The sequence below is a fragment of the Halichoeres trimaculatus genome, unplaced genomic scaffold (assembly GCF_033239565.1).
Source record: "Halichoeres trimaculatus isolate MK-OKI-2021-1 unplaced genomic scaffold, fHalTri1.1 fHalTri1_scaffold_17, whole genome shotgun sequence".
NCBI classification, from domain to species: domain Eukaryota; kingdom Metazoa; phylum Chordata; class Actinopteri; order Labriformes; family Labridae; genus Halichoeres; species Halichoeres trimaculatus.
In genome coordinates this window covers 7,923,093-7,939,663 of record NW_027437195.1, presented here as the reverse complement: position 1 = coordinate 7,939,663, position 16,571 = coordinate 7,923,093, and the positions used below count along the sequence as shown (strand labels likewise).

Sequence of the window (16,571 nt, the reverse complement as noted above, 5' to 3'; positions counted from 1 at the left end):
TGAAACAGAAATTACATTCTCAAAATAACAAACAAACCTCCAAACTACTTGGCAATTGTTCACAACATTTTTCAATTTCTCATTAATTTCATCAAATTGCAGCTTTATTTACAGCACTGTAGGCTACATATGATGTTCTTTGTTTTTTGTTTATTTGTTTATATAACAGTATTTTGCGCTTTATACATTTTCTTTTTACTCTAATGCAGGGAAGCTACTCTGTGTGTGTGAATAATGAATGTTACAATTTCCTTAGCAGTATGAGTGCATTGTATGAGGCTACTCTCACCGTAAAATCTTTTTATTTTTATCCTCTTTTAAAATTCAGTTTTACATATAATTGTATTCTGTTAGCTAGACAAAAAATGAGTACAGTAACCTTTGTCAATGAAGGGCTGGGCTCAGACTGAGAGGTGGACATGAGGGATATTTCAGTGGTTGTCTGCCATTGTGACAAAACATCTTAACATTCTGACTTGCAGTGCTCACACAAAGCCAAAGGGACGATGTTTTTTGGAGGCACTGGCTATTTGTTATTTTAGCAAAAGCACCAAGAGTGTTGAGAACGTCCGGTCTGTTTCAAGAAATGAGCTAAAGCAATTGAGAAGGATCTTTTCATTGTCAGTGGCTCTGACTTTTTGTATGGGAAAGGGACTTAGCTTTGAAGCATGAGTGAACAGTTTTGGAAGAGGTATGCACTTTTGCAGGTGAGCTTTGGTGTTGTGCTGAACTGTAAGATTGTTTTGCCAAATGATCTTAGTTTTGAGAATGTAATTTCTGTTTCAAGAAATTAGCCCGACCAATGGAGAAAACTGTAATTCAAGGTGAGGTAATAGATCAAATCAAATTGATCACACCCAGAAACCATGAGGTCATTACTGTTACTCAGTGCTTTGAGAGGAAAGACAATCCCTTCACATGACATATTCCATCAAACAGAGACTGACCCCCTCAGGGGAGACTGACTCCCACAGGGGAGACTGACATAGATTATTCTTTGGGACACATCACCTGTGGTGGTTCCGCACTATTTGGGAATTAGAGGTTATAAAAGCCCCAGTTGAGTGGGGCTTGGAGCCCACTCTGTTGAGCACATTTTTCTAGCCTACCACCTACAACCCCAGAAGCCATCTGAGATTGCCTAGACTGTGGAGCCATCATGAGCTGTACTTGACCCAGTCTGACATTTCCTGAGCACACTTGCAGGCATCTTGGGCCTACTGGAGCATTATATTTGCATCCAGCCCAAACATAGCAGATAACACCACAGGCACCTTGCAGTGGTCATTAATACAGACAGAGATGGGGTCTCACCATCCAGAAGGAGGCAATAGCCCTGCCTGCTGCCTCCGCTTACTTTTCCATCAACCCAACTAGGAGCAAGGATACCTGCTGTATTTCAGCAGCCAGATCTAAGCCTCCTTCCCCCAACTGTTTTGCCAGCTGGTGCTTTTGCAGCGCAAGGATCGCCCCTGTGTTTACCAGGTGGCTCTGGATTGCCATTGCTCAATGCTTTCTTGTAAGCCTGACATTCATCTGAAGGTGAGCTGCTGACCCGCCTCTTCATCATCAAAATGGCAGACTCTCTGGCCTAGCTCCACTGGCAGTTCAACCCCCAGTGTGAGTGCATCCTGATCATGAGCTGGTGATTAAACGGAGCTGGTAGCCCCTGCTCCTCATCTCCCGGCTTGCCGGCTTGCTTGAGGCAAAATCAATACAGTGATCCGGAGAGGGGCCCATCAGCTCTCTCACCAGGCAAGCGCACAAAGCTGATGTCACACACACTGCAACCTGCACCACGACTGTGGAAATCAAGTATGAACAGGCCATGCACGTTGGTTGCCTATAACCACAGATTGCCAATCATTGCATGGCCACCACAGGTGTTGTATCTTAAAGAGAAATCCATGTCAGTTTCCTCTGTTGGACTAAGTCCCATCTGATGACAACTTCAGTTGGGGGGACTGCATTTTTTGCCTGAAGTGTTCTGCACAACTTGCACAAGACAACCAAGTACCTTTAGATGTGCCACACCTGGAGGACACTATACCCAGAGAGCCCTGGTGACCACCACCTTGGCGAGGACAGCCTTGCGTGGAGGCTGTAAGGCAGAGACAGGACCTTAACCAGTGCCTTTAATGTATACTTGCAAGTAAGACACTGAAAACACATAACTCATTTTTTCAACCCTTATTTTAAGTTTGCATTTATCCATTTCAAGGTTTCATTTATGGTCACAAGGGAACAGTTCATCTTAAAAGCAGACACATCTTTGCTGGTTGCTCCAGGACCTTCTCTGTCAGAGCCACAGGGTTGCCCAGCACAGGAGGCTGACGGGAGCCCACTCCTTTGCTGGCTCTGTGGGGCTGGCTCTCTGTCTGGTGCCTGGTGGTTAGTCATCTGGGACATTGAAATGAAAGAATCAAACTCTGCAGCTATGACATTCCCTTGTTAATGTGACATACATTTAAATGTAAGCATCACCAGGGATGTAGGATTTTGATTTACCATATCTTTTTCTGAATGTAAATGAGGCCTATTAAGTTTCACATCACAAATAGATAAATTGGTTTCAGTCTACAGCGATGTGAAGTTTCTCTTTTTTCTAGCCATAGCACATCACTCCATTCAGTAAACTCAGTGGGTGAGGCCACATGAATCCCAGCTAGAATTTGTTCTAAAAACGTTCTGAAAATGTGAAAAGATTTTTGTCATAATGTTTTCAGTGGGAAGTTTCCTTTAAATTCCTAAGACGTTGCATGGTAACTTTCTCTCAAAACTTTCTAAAGATTTTTGGTGTTATCCTTCTTAAAATGTTTGATGACATCCTTGTTAAAATGTTAAGTGACTACTTGACTGCCGCAGGGTAGGCTCTCCCCTTTTTTTTACTCTTCTTCCTCCCAGTAAAGCAGTGCAGTCATTTCCCATTTATTGTAGAAAAGAAGGAAAGAGATCCAGACAGTGACCAGGCATTAAGATTAACAAAAGAAGACTCAAAGATACCATCACAAAAAACTCCCTGCAGCTCATCATTGTTCTCTCACAGCTTTACTTAGGAAAGCAGTCGCTGGGACGCTTGGGGTCTATCAGAACAAAAACCTTCTTTGCTCTGACTAAATGTGTTTGTGTTACATTGCAGCTAAAGAAGTAAGATCTGACCTCAACACTGAACTGACCTCAGAGTCTGCAGGCTGTAGAGAGGACTCTCCACAAGTTCAGACAGGAGCTTCTTTCCTGAATCCTGAAGGTTGTTTTCACTCAGTTCCAACTCTCTCAGATGTGAGGGGTTGGACTTCAGAGCAGAGGCCAGAGAAGCACAGCCGATCTCTGAAAAACTGCAGTACCATAACCTAAATAAAAGCATAAATGAAAATAACAATTGATTTATCATCCCATCAGATGTGTTCATGTCTTAATTTATAGCTCAGATTTACAAAGTCCTGATCTGAGATCTTTGTCCTGAGATAAACACAGAGACTCTGTTGTTTTGTTTCTGGGGATCATAATGATGTCATAGAAATGTAGTTTTCCCAAAGATTTGTTTTCTCCAAAGACATCTCAGTCTCTGTGTCTGGCAGTGTGATATCACTCTGAGGCTTGTTAAGTCAAATTTGGGATCACAGGCCTCTCTGTGAGCAGAGGAACTTTCCTCCTGTTCGCATCAACACATAAATAACATGTTGCTGATCTGAGAACTTTGAACAGAATATAAACAATTATCAAAAAGTTACAATACAACAATACAAAGCTAAAATGAGTTTGGAAGACTCTCTGGGTCCAGATGTGACTATTTAAGAAAACTCTCAACATTCATTTAAATATATCCAAAAATAGTGGGGGGCGGGGGGTGTTAAACTTACTTTTACACAGTTTTCTCTGACTGCAGACTATATTAGGCATATTAAGCTAAACTTCGAAAATGCAAGGGATGTATGAACAAAGTTAACTTCCATTGTTAAACAGAGCAACATAACAGAGAGTCAGTGAACTGACCTTAGTGTTTCCAGTCTGCAGAATGGACTCTTTAGAAAACCACACAGCAGCTCCACTCCTGAATCCTGCAGCTTGTTTTTACTCAGGTCCAGCTCTCTCAGATGGGAGGGGTTTGACTTCAGAGCAGAGGCCAGAGAAGCACAGCTGATCTCTGACAACCTGCAGTCCCTCAATCTGCATCAAAAATAGATGATTTGAGTTCAGAAACCACGCAGTGTTTGATCATTTGTTCAGAATGGAGAATATTCAAAATGAGAGTCCAAACAGCTGAATCCAACATAAATGTTGTATTCACACTCACAGAACTTTTTATTATACTAAAAAAATATATATCAGGTGCTTGATGGCAGCACCTGCAGCCAAAAAACTTCTGGCACTTTGTCGCAGTAACTAGGTTTTCCTTCTGTATAAATTCTTGCTTGTGTTGTACGTCACTTTGGACAAAAGCATCAACTAAATGAAACCGTAGAACTGTAAAAGGTGCTCCAGCATTACTGTGATTTTGTGTTTTTTTACTCTGAGAGCATTTAATCATTAATAATGACTTTAATTTCTTCTTGAGTTGTGCCTTTGGGTTTTTTCATGTACACTGTGAGCCCCACTCTTTTTTATCTATTTAGTCTAATCAAGCTAACTGCAGTAAAGCTGTCGGGACTCCTTCAGACACCGACTGTCATGCATACACAACAATTGTTCAGGGTGCCTGTTGAATGTGGAGCCTGCAGCCAATCACAGTCTGTGAGGGGATATATAACTGATGAGGACATGCTCCCCTGACAGATAGTTAATGACTTTACCTCAGCGTCTCCAGTCTGCAGTGTGGACTCTCCAGGAAACCACACAGCAGCTTCACTCCTGAATCCAGCAGTATGTTGAAGCTTAGTGCCAGCTCTCTCAGATGGGAGGGGTTGGACTTCAGGGCAGAGGCCAGAGAAGCACAGCTGATCTCTGACAATCTACAGAAACTCAATCTGAATAAAAAATAAATGGTATAAGTTCAGAAGTCATTCAGTGTTTAACAATCCATTAAGAGATGAAGAAGATGAAATATGAGAGTCCAAACAGCTGAAGCCAACATTGTTCAGGTTAAAAACTCTAAAATACAAAATGTGAAAAGAAGCTCTCACAAATATTAATGTCAGCGTTGTGTTACATTCCTCCAGAGATGAGGAATGCCTGTTTTGTGTTATTGGCTGTTTAATGTGGAGCCTGCAGCCAGTCACAGCTGCTGGGCCAATATATAGATAAGGGATTTTTGAAGACCATGGGATATGCATTGGTTTTACAAAAGTAAAAACCTTATATGTTCACTATCATTTCTTATGGAAATGATTACTTCTTAAAAGAATGGCAACTAATTAAATGTTAGAGTTTAATAAAAATATTTTTCTAGCTAGCTAATCAATAATAAAATCAGTTTGTTCAAGAACCGCTTTGATTGTGTTTTTTATTTAGTTGAGGTAATCACATTAGATATTTCTTTTTGGCAATACAAGAGGTCCTCCACTTACATGGTTCTCGACTTTTTGTCATTTAGACTTACAATGCCAATAAATAGATGTACATAAGAAAATAGAGAAGGTTTGAAGTCATGCCGCTATGTTCGTACTAGTTTTTGACGTGGAGTGCGTATGAATATACAGCTACACAGTGCTACGTGGTCATCAGCATAGCCCACTTTGTCTGGAGTCCCGTCATAGTGTAGATTGTCTGTGTTTGTGCTCTGTAATTTTTGGTATCCTCACCTTTTTTTTAAATTGTTTTTTTAACTGTTTTCCTATGAATATGAAGTACAATACATATATTTGGAAAGTGATTTAGAAATTTGAGGGTATTTAGGGTAAAATTTCAACTTGCAGAATTTTGGGTTGCGACGCGTCGTAGGAACAGAACTTGTTTGTGACTCGAGGACCGCCTGTGCATCAAATTCAATATGAAAAATAGCAAATGGTATCTCTCTCTTCTTAAGGAATCACATGACCTGCTTCACATGATGTAACTTCCTCCTGAAGAAAGGACTAGCATGACTCCGTGGTATGTCCTTTTTCCTCTTTTTTATTTATTTCATATAAAGTTGTGTGTGAGTCAAGTGTGGATTTATCCCATGTCAACAGTGTGATTACAACTTTTCTAATAAATGTGCTTTAACCTGGCACTATGAACAAAAAAAACAACAAAAAAAAGATTTTGACTTCTAAGGCGGCGTGGGGGGGGGGGTCAATCAAGCCTAGCATTAGTTCAGGCAGGCCACAACGTCAAGCTCTAACAGCTTAGCTGTCACTGGTGCAGATCAGCTGATTGCTCAGCTGACTCCGGTGTCCCCCTCCTATTGGAAAATTGCATTCAGAGCAGTCTATTTAAACAGCTCTAGCCCAGCCTCCTTCCTGCTTCCTCTGATGGCATCTTGCAACCCACCTCCTCCTGTCAATGTATTTATGTTGTTTGCATTGCTCTATCTGAGTTTTCTTTTTTGCTGCTGTGTTCCCTGCTTATGCAGTTCATGATGACTCATGATGGGCAGGAAGGTGTGCTCTTCCTGCCTCAGGCTTCCCACGCAAGCACGTGGGAGAGCAGGGAGTCCCAGAACAGAACCATACTGCCAATTGACACAGTGCACGTTAATAAAGATTATTTTGGTAAAGTGGTCCTGACTGAACTGAATGTTCTCAAATGGGATGTTACTGAAATGTAGTTTCATTGCTCTGAAACGTGCAATGGCGAATAAAACCCAATATTTGACAGCTTCACAATCGTGAGTCTAGGGCAGCCTAAAAACCTGCTCAGTCCAACTCTTCATTCCTTCACTATAACTGATTCCAACAAGAATTCAGCACTCCTGCAAAATATTTATCGCACAAGATTTTTTAAATGTAATGCTAAAAAAAAAAAATCTCAAAATGTACAAAACAAAAAAGCAAAACCTCTGGAAAAGACTCAAACAAAAGCTGAACAACAAAGAAAGAGCTTCAGCCAGTGAACTGACCTCAGAGTCTCCAGTCTGCAGTGTGGACTCTCCAAACCGGCTGATAGAAGCTCCACTCCTGAATCCCTCAGCTGGTTGAAACCCAGGTCCAGCTCTCTGAGATGGGAGGGGTTGGACTTCAGAGCAGAGGCCACAACCTCACAATGAATCTCTGTGAGCCAACAGCGTGAAAGTCTGTAGAATTCATTTGAATGAGAGAGGACACTTTATAATGTGTTTGATGTAAACAAAGTTGATCAGATCTTCATAGTAATGATGATTTATAGTGTGTTTGTTTTCAGATCTAAACTATTATATCAAACTGATTCATGATGCTGATCTCAGGTAAACTTACTGAGCCTTCCTGCAGTTCCTCACAACTGGAATCAGTCTCTGTCGTCCCTCTTCTGAAGTGTTGTACTTATTCAGATCCAACTCACCCAGAACCTCCTCTGACATCTGCAGCATGTAGGCCAGAGCAGAGCACTGGATCTCAGAGAGTTCCTGCTCTGATCTGTTCTCTGACTCCAGGAACTCTTGGATCTCCTGATGGACTGAGGGGTCCTTCATCTCTGTCAGACAGTGGAAGATGTTGATGCTTCTGTCAGGAGAGACCCCACGACTGTTCATCTTCTTCAGGTTGTTGGTGACTCTTTGGATCATCTCTGGACTGTTGTCTGTGTGACCCAGCAGACCCCCCAAGAGTCTCCGGTTTGACTCCAGGGACAGTCCATGAAGGAAGCGCACAAACAGGTCCAGGTGACCAGTTTTACTTCTCAGGGACTTTTTCATGGCTTTATACAAGAAGACTGTCAAACAAGAGTCATAATCATTGTCATCCTTATCAACATCCTCACCATCTTCATCTTTGTCTTCATGTTCATGTCCCCAGTCTTGTCTCTTCAGAAAGTCCTCCAGTACTGCTGTGTTCTTGTGTGTGAAACAGTGGAACATGTAGACTGCAGCCAGAAACTCCTGAACGCTCAGATGAACGAAGCAGTAGACGGTTTTCTGGAAGATCAAACTCTCTCTTTTGAAGATCTCTGTACAAACTCCTGAGTACACTGAGGCCTCAGTGACGTCCAGACCACAGTGCTCCAGGTCTTCTTGGTAGAACATGATGTTTCCTTCCTCCAGATGTTGAAATGCCAGCCTGCCCAGCTTCAGGAGGACTTCTCCGTCAGCCTCCATCAGCTCCTGAGGACTGGTCTCATGACCCTCAGCGTACTTCTTCTTCTTCCTCTGAGTCTGAACCAGCAGGAAGTGTGAGTACAGGTCAGTCAGGGTCTTGGGCAGCTCTCCTCTCTGCTCTGTGCTCATCATGTGCTCCAGAACTGTAGCAGTGATCCAGCAGAAGACCGGGATCTGACACATGATGTGGAGGCTCCTGGAGGTCTTGATGTGTGAGATGATTCTGCTGGACACATCTTCATCCCTGAACCTCCTCCTGAAGTACTCCTCCTTCTGGGCGTCGGTGAAGCCTCGTACTTCTGTCAGCCTGTCCACACATGAAGGAGGGATCTGATTGGCCGCTGCAGGTCGAGAAGTGATCCAGACCAGAGCTGAGGGAAGCAGGTTCCCCTGTATGAGGTTAGTTAACAGCGGGTTTACAGAGCACTCCTGTGTGACGTCAGACACACGATGAGTGTTGTTAAAATCCAGAGACAGTCTGCATTCATCCAGGCCATCAAAGATGAACAACAGTTTACAGACAGCCAGCATCTCTGCTGTCAGCTTCTCTAATGTTGGATGGAAAACATGGATCAGCTTGAGGAGACTGTAGCGCTGGTCTTTGATCAGGTTCAGCTCCCTGAATGAAAGCAGAAGCAGCAGACTAAGGTCTTGGTTTTCAGAGCCCTCTGCCCAGTCCAGAGTGAACTTCTGCACTGAGAAAGTTTTTCCAATCCCAGCCACGCCGTTTGTCAGAACCACTCTGATGACTTTCTGTTGCTCAGGTAAGGCTTTAAAGGTGTCCTGGACCTTGATGGGAGTGTCCTGGAGGATCTTCTTTTTGGAGGCTGTCTCCAGCTGTCTCACCTCATGTTGGGTGTTCACCTCTTCACTTGGTCCCTCTGTGATGTAGAGCTCAGTGTAGATCCTGTGGAGGAGGGTTCTACTTCCGGTTTCATCACTTCCCTCAGTCACACGTTCATATCTCCTCCTCAGACTGACCTTGTGTTCATTTAAAACCTCCTGCAGACCAACTGGCTCTGGAAAGATATAGAAGAGTGAGAAAAATAAAGAGGATGTGAAAATGAAGTGACGTTTCCATGAACTCATCAGTATATGAAAAGATGTGCACAGAGTCCTCACAGCTCTCTGTGTCCATTTGTGCAAACCAAACTAAAAAGCAAACAGAGAAGACAGTGAATGAAGAGACAGAGGGCAATCTGTTTAAACCAAAATATGTCAACGATGAATTCTTCTGGCTTTAAGTTACAGATAATTGAAGTATGAGCAGATATCTGCTGGAGAAAAATGATGAAGTTACATTTCACTTGGCTTTTAATTGGGATGATGATCCTAAAAATCTTTGTGCTGTGAGACAGGATCATGTTAGTGTGTTCAATCCTAATGTTGTGTTTTAGACCTGTTCACAGTGTGTTGGGAATTTCTCTACGGTCTAAAGTAGAGCACAACAAACCTTGCCTGGTCTTTATTCTCTTGCAAGAGAGAGCAAACAGAACAGTGTTGCAGAGTCTGTAATGATGTTCACCAAGAGTCAGTCCCTCGCTTGCTCATACACAGCAGGACAGAAAAGAGGATGTTGTAAAGTTCATCTGACGGTCAACAGATAAAACACATTTCACAGTACACTGTAAAAATAAAAAAGTTGGGTCAACTTAAAATTTCAAGGCAACAGTCTCCACAGAATTTTTGAGTTTTGAGTCCAACTAAAAATATTAAGTTTGAACGAACAAATAAGTTTTTGTTGAGATAACTTATTAATGAGTAACGTAACTTGAAATTTTGAGTTGCACACACAAAAAAAATAAGTTGTTACAACTTCACAAGTCACCATGTATTGCCCAGAGCTGGGTTTGAACATATAACCTCCTGGACTCTGACCAAGCGCACTATCCAACTGCTCCACCGACTTAACTGTGCAACACTGATTTCAAAATTAGTAATTATTTGTGAAAGTAACGCGCTGAAAATTCTCTAAATAAAGAGTGAATGCAGACCGATATCAGATTTTTTCGGTGGGAGTCCGTTTATTTGTGTTTTTGGTCAAGTAAAAAATGGCCCCATCTGAGTGCAGAGGAGACCAGCTGACGAGCAGGGAGGGGGTGTTTGGTGTGTGCGCCCTGGGCTTCTGCCGCACAAAAACACTGCTGTAGGGGTAATTTCTGCCCTAAACCTTGTGATAGGACCCAACTTGTCCCATCCTGGAGTATCACGTTAAAAGCACCTCCTCACCCGGGTTAGTGGTTTGATGAAGCAGCACCTCATTACAGCACAGTCAACCACTAGCATGGTAGCTAATTAATGTTCAATGTGGCTAACATATCTGTATTAACCATGCCGTCTTAAACAAAAAATAAGTTTTCATCAATCGGCAATCAAGTTAAAATCACTTACCAACTACAAAGCTGGATTTTAATAAATACTCAAATAAAATACTCACCTTTATGTGGACGACATCCACCCAGTGCAAGTGCAAAGACAAAATGGCAGAACATGTGGGAACTTGAAAGTGCAGTGAAAGACCCCTGCAGTCTTGAGTTGGAAACCCCGTTCTTTCTGAGCCAACTCAAAGAATTTAGTCATAGCCTCAAACCTACAATTTTAAGTTCTGCCAACCTAAGTTTTTTATATAAGACCAACTTTACACTACAAACTTATAAAAGGTAGTTGAAATAACTGATTTTAGCTTGTTCTCAACACAACAAAACATTTCATGTTTGCCTGACTAAAAAAACATTGTCAGGCCAACAATTTTAAGTTTTCATTTTTACAGTGTACATGTCTCGAGTTTATGCTTTGTGCAGATGGACACTTCCCTTTATCAAACAATGTTATCAGTCACATAGCAGATGTCCACTAGCCAGTTCCTCTGTGAAACAAACGAATAAAACAATAAACTTTAAAATTTACAACACAAACAGACAGGCGTACAGGCTTACTTTGTTCAGGGCTGGTCTGATGGGCTGTCTGAAGTCCAGCTCCTGCTCTGGGTCTTTTTCCACACTGGGGACAAGAGGAGTCTCCTGGTGAACCAGACTGGTCCCAGTAAGAGGTGAGGCATCGTCTGCAGAACCAGTGTCCACAGCTGGTAGAGACTGGATCCCTCAGGACGTCCTGACACACAGCACAGCAGGACATCTGCTCCTTCACTGAAACACGACTCCTCTCCCTCATCCTGTGAACACACGTCCTTATATTTTCAGGATTTTTTGGCTAATATAGAAAAATATATCAGGAGCGCATGAGTGAAAACCGCTTCAGTGTCTTACCTTGAGTCTGAGGGTCCAGGTTCATTACTGAAGAGTGGAGGATGACCTTTGGAGTGGTCACTCTTTAAAGACAGACAACTGCGTCCAGGAGACTCTGCTCTGTCCTCCTTTTCCTCTGCTCTAACACTCATGTTCTGGTCTGAAGTCAGTCTGAGCGGTTAAACAGAAACTCTTACTGACAGCTCAAATCCTAAAAATGATACAAATGTTGGATTAACACTCACAACGCTTCACTTTCCTGCTTTGGTCTCGGACTCTAAATGGAGAGTGAACTTCCTGAACACCTTCACCTTCCCCGCTGTAATAAATCTGAGTCATATAATCTGTGTTACTTTGACCTCCTCTATTTACAGGAGATCACCTGGCCGTGTGTCTGTGAACTGTGTGTGTGTATGTAGTCTACTTGTGTGTGTGTGTGTGTGTGTGTGTGTGTGTGTGTGTGTGTGTGTGTGTGTGTGTGTGTGTGTGTGTGTGTGTGTGTGTGTGTGTGTGTGTGTGTGTGTGTGAGCTTATTGTCAGAATACCTGCTACTTGTTTGGAGCTTCTCACTTGCATCCACAATAAAACATATGGAGGAGCCGTATCCAAGTCTGTGAGTTGCCCTGTGAGTTGCCTGCACTCCACCCATGACTTTCTGAAACACAATAAACAAGTTTGTATAAATAAGTTTCATAGGTCACGATCAGATTTGCTCCAGATAAAGGCTAAATAACTCATAAATAATCTAACAATTACGCATTTTACTGTTAAATGATCAGTGAGCTTCTAAACAGCACACATGTGACGCTCCGAAGAACAGGATGTCCCATTGCTTTAAAAACAAATCTCCATCCTCTCTCCTCTCTTCATTTTCTCACATCTCTCCATCATCTCTGGTGGGATGGACTAAGACGCAAGTGAACGGCGCAAGTGGAGGAAGGAAGAATGGAACTCTGGAGCTTTGAGACGCACCCCAAGACAGGGACTAGAGATGTCTGAGCGCCTGACAGCCGTTATGTCAGCAAAAGACTACGCGAATGGACCAAGTTGTCCCATAGTCTCATATTACAATGGGTTTAGTATTTCAGATACTATTTCAGAAAACTACAATTTAATAATACAACCCACCGAAGTGGCTAGTTGGAGTGGCAGTGTGTCCCACAACAGCCGAAATCCACTCGCGTTTGGCGGGTTGGTGGGTATATGTCAAGCTCTGGTTGGTTCGTATTCCTGTTGAACTTAAGGGGGAGGTGAGGAGTTTGAAAGTGATCTTGAAAAAGTCTCCCTTCCTTCCAGAGGGGATATGCCTGATTGTAATCCACACTTTACAGTACATCCAAGTCTCTATGACAACACCACACCAGCTGACGAAGTTTAGTAGTGAGAAGAGAGATCTGTGTTTTTCTCTGCTAAAAATGATTTCTGTGATTAATTTTGTCGTGATAGTGGACACTGGAGCCTAACTGTCAGGAGCTGTTAGCACTATTTGTGCTAATGTTCATTCCAACCCACAGTCAGCAGTTATTCTGCAGTGATCTATTCAAACTTGAGAGTCTATCAATAAAATGAAGAGTGAGGTTACGTTAGCTCTGATTGGTAGATGACTGACAGGATATAACCAGAATTCACTTACGTTACACATTACAGACACGTCTCATAGCATCGGGCTGTCAGCGCTACATATGGACAGCTACTAAACAACAGTACGAACTGATAGTCTACTTGTTAACATGCTAGCCTATGGATATGTCTGAGCACCGGGCTGATAGTAGTGCTACATACTGTATAGCCGGCTACTGACAAACGGTAAACTTACGGTTGCCCATTGTTTGCTTTAAACAACAGCGCTATGTAACTGCACTGTTAAATACCTTACCTCATTGCATTGTATCTGGTAAGAAGTTGTCTTGAACAAAGAAAATTTGTCCCAAAACAAACACGCCTAGTTAAAAGCCACATTTTTACATCAGTGTGTGAGAGACTGGTGGGGATGCAGTCCAGTTAAAACAGATCCTCCTCAAAGCATCTTTAAAACAGATGCTGATCTGCTGTTTTTATTTATAGTACTTTACCAGGCTTTTAATTTAAAGTTATCATCTTTAAAAAACATTCAATATCTGTTTTATTTGTTGGTGTGTAGATTATTGTTGTTTACACTATCTTTTTTTAATCATTATTAGTTTCAGTGCCTGAGTGGCTCAATTAAGAGGTTAGCGTGACTGTAGTCTGTTTTGCTCATGAAGTATAGCAGATTGTGGCATTTTAGTAAATCATTTAAAGGGTTAGAAATCTAGTTTGACAAACTAGGGGCTCTCCAGAGCATACATACTGTTTCCTGTAGATGAGTTTCCTGTAAGACAGTACTCTTCACGTTGCCAGTCCAAATTCCTTATCTAACAGGAAAACATCTAAATTGGTTTCCGTCCATTGGGCTGGACTCTCTGATAAACTCTGTTTATAAAGGAAAAGAATGATTGCTATGGGTGGTACTTTTGCAGTTGAACAAATAGCCTAGTTCAGAGTTCTGCATTTGTCTCGTCTCTGTGTCCACCAGAACTCCAGGGTGAGTAGCTTTAAATCTTTGAGTTTAAACTGTGTCTGCATACTGGTACAGTGCATTTCTCTGAATGTAGGGATTCAAACAACTCTGAATAGACATTTCAATGTGTATATTTTTTATTTCAATAGATCAAGCTTTCATCCAGAAGAAGAAAAATTGATCTCAGTTGACAGTGCATGTGAATATAATGCATCGTCATGTGAACTTTTTTTCTTCACATGATTTGTCAGACTGACGTTAGATTTTGTTCAAAGTGTCATGGTCAGTGATGTGCAGACAGGTGTCAGTTTTGAGGATATCAGACCACCCTACAGGACAAGGTTTCTGTTTGGTGTTTTCGTGGTGTCCTTAAGATATTTTTGGAAAGTATTTAATATGTGTTTTTAACAAATACCTGATAAAAGCTTGATCTGCTACTGTACTTGCAACTGTCCTTCCTGAGTGTGAATGTGCGTAGATTGACAGCTAGCCAAACTCCAATTCAATGATGATGAGTCAGATCTCAGTTGAACTTGGTTTATTCATCACTACTCAATTGAGAGTGAAAACTATAACAAAGGAAACATAATGCAAGCATTAGCATGATGCTAAAATAAGTTCTCAAAGTCCATTGTACTTTTACCAGTACTTCAATGTGATATTTATGCCAAGCCATTTATGCTAACTCTGAAGCTAACGGCTAAGCTAAATACTTACTAACCTGTTGGTGTTATTTAGCTACATGCTAAGCTAAATGCTAGGCTAACGCTGAGCTACCAATCCTTAACCAACAGAGGTCGCCAACCCATCAATCGCGATTGACTGGTTGATCTTTGAAGCTTCCTTGGTAGATCTTAAAAATAATCGAAAAATGAATCACTCCTCATCACGCACGATGGAGTTCCGCCCTGAAGCTCACACAGCATAGACAAATGTGGACCGTGGCTAAAAAGTTGCTTGAGGAAATCAAATCCATGCTTCCTATGATCATTTACCAGTGTTTACAGATGCGCTATTATCTATACCTCTGAGATTTCTATGCTGTAATGATTCACGCCATGACCTAAATATCCCGCGAGTAGCGGAAAAAACTTTTGTTCTCCGCTTTGTCCAAATTTATAAGATTTAGTAGCATAAGTTCCCTCTGTCTCTGTGTGGGTTATATGCAATTTAACCTTCATCTTAATCAGTTTGTGGATACTGTAATGATGAGAGCTGCGCTTTGGCACTCGCATGTATTTCGCATCAGCTGATCGTTAATCCTTTTCGCGCTCATACAGGAGACACCTTGTTGCTCCCTTTGGGACGGAAGTTTAAGTTTGTTTGTCTTTCCTCTTTAAAAATCAACAGAGGAGTTTTCCTCCAGCTTTTGGTGATCAAACCTGAAAGCCTGTCAGCTTTCATACCACACCGTTACTGTGTGGGTCTGTGCCTGCCCTCTGCTGTTCACAAAAGAAAGGCCCCTCCTCTTCCTGATCATTTTATAGGGTGCGTCTCAAAGCTCCAAAGTTCCATCCTTCCTTCCTCCACTTGCATCTTTAACTTGCGTTTTAGTCCCTCCCACCAGAGATGCATGGGAGAGATGCGAGGAAATGAAGGGAGGAGAGGGATGGAGGAGATTCGTTTTTTGAGCAATGGGACATCCTCTCCTCTGGAGCGTCACATGAGGCGACGTGTTTCAGTGATGACAGCATCAGCTGTTCACTTCTGGATCATCTGTCAGTCAGCTCTAACAGCTGTTTGTGTGTCTGCACGTGCGCTGTAATAACTCTGATCAAACATAAACAGAGTTCTGTCTGTTCCTTTAACCTGTGTAAGAAACACATTACCATGAAGAAAATCTGCTCTCTGTTTATTCTGTGTGCTGATCATTTACCCGTGAAATGCGTTATTATTAGATTATTTATACATTTTTTAGCCTTAATCTAGAGTCAATATGATCATGGACTCTGAAATATAACCCAGTTTATCGTGTTTCGGGAAGACATGATCAATTTCTGAACGATCTTTGGTGCCTGTTTTAAGCTTGCCTTTTCTCTCATTAAACTTTGTTGTGTTCGTGAAGTTTCATGTATAGAAGTCTCAGCTGCTGCAGCGTCCAATCAGAAAGTGATATTCAATACAGGGGCGCGTCTGTAAGTGAAGAGACTTCCCCAAAGCCAGCTTTCATGTTTCCTCGATCATAGCTCCTCCGATCAGTCTCCTCCATCCTCTCTCTTCTCTCTGAGCGCAATTATAGTTTTGGGACGTGTCCTGAATCTACAGAGGTGCTGCACTTCACTTTATGGAGAGACCACAGTGAGTAAAAATATGACAGAAGCGGAAAGTGCTCGGAATTCTGAGGGCTGAATGCCATTCAGAAAGTCAAGGTTGTAAGAAACAGAGAGTTTCACCAGAGATGTGGGGTCCTGATTGTAAGGGGTAGACCAACAGAGGGGCATGTATCACACAACATAAAACAGTGTGTGTATGTGTGTGGTTACTCAGCATGTTCTGATAGGTCAAATCACTTACTTACAGAAAGTCTTGACAGGACTGGGAGGATCTGTACAGGCATGCATGTAAGATGATCACTAAGCCCAAAGTAGTTGACCAAACCCTGCCGGACCAAGAGGCCCAAGGGCAATGCCAAGCAACCATG

At 42.1% G+C, this 16,571-nt stretch overlaps 1 protein-coding gene across 1 annotated transcript; it reads right to left on the bottom strand.

Moving 5' to 3' along the window:
• Nucleotides 1-1,711: 1,711 nt before the first annotated feature.
• Nucleotides 1,712-11,558, bottom strand: LOC141806756 (NLR family CARD domain-containing protein 3-like). Its single transcript, XM_074692426.1, has 8 exons — nt 11,413-11,558; nt 11,083-11,318; nt 7,311-9,165; nt 6,977-7,150; nt 4,791-4,964; nt 3,994-4,167; nt 3,177-3,350; nt 1,712-1,802 (listed from the first exon to the last, which is right to left on the bottom strand). The coding sequence occupies exons 1-8, from the start codon at nt 11,541-11,543 to the stop codon at nt 1,712-1,714; spliced, it is 3,009 nt and encodes a 1,002-aa protein (XP_074548527.1). The 5' UTR covers nt 11,544-11,558.
• Between the last annotated feature and the right edge of the window lie 5,013 nt (nt 11,559-16,571).

Excerpts from the sequence above, each read along its gene's own strand:
- LOC141806756 (XM_074692426.1), bottom strand. The coding sequence starts at position 11,543 with ATGAGTGTTAGAGCAGAGGAAAAGGAGGACAGAGCAGAGTCTCCTGGA. Across the intron at positions 4,965-6,976 it reads TGCAGACTGGAGACTCTGAG|ATTGAGTTTCTGTAGATTGT; the intron begins GTCAGTTCACTG and ends TTTTTTATTCAG. Across the intron at positions 4,168-4,790 it reads TGCAGACTGGAGACGCTGAG|ATTGAGGGACTGCAGGTTGT; the intron begins GTAAAGTCATTA and ends TTTTTGATGCAG.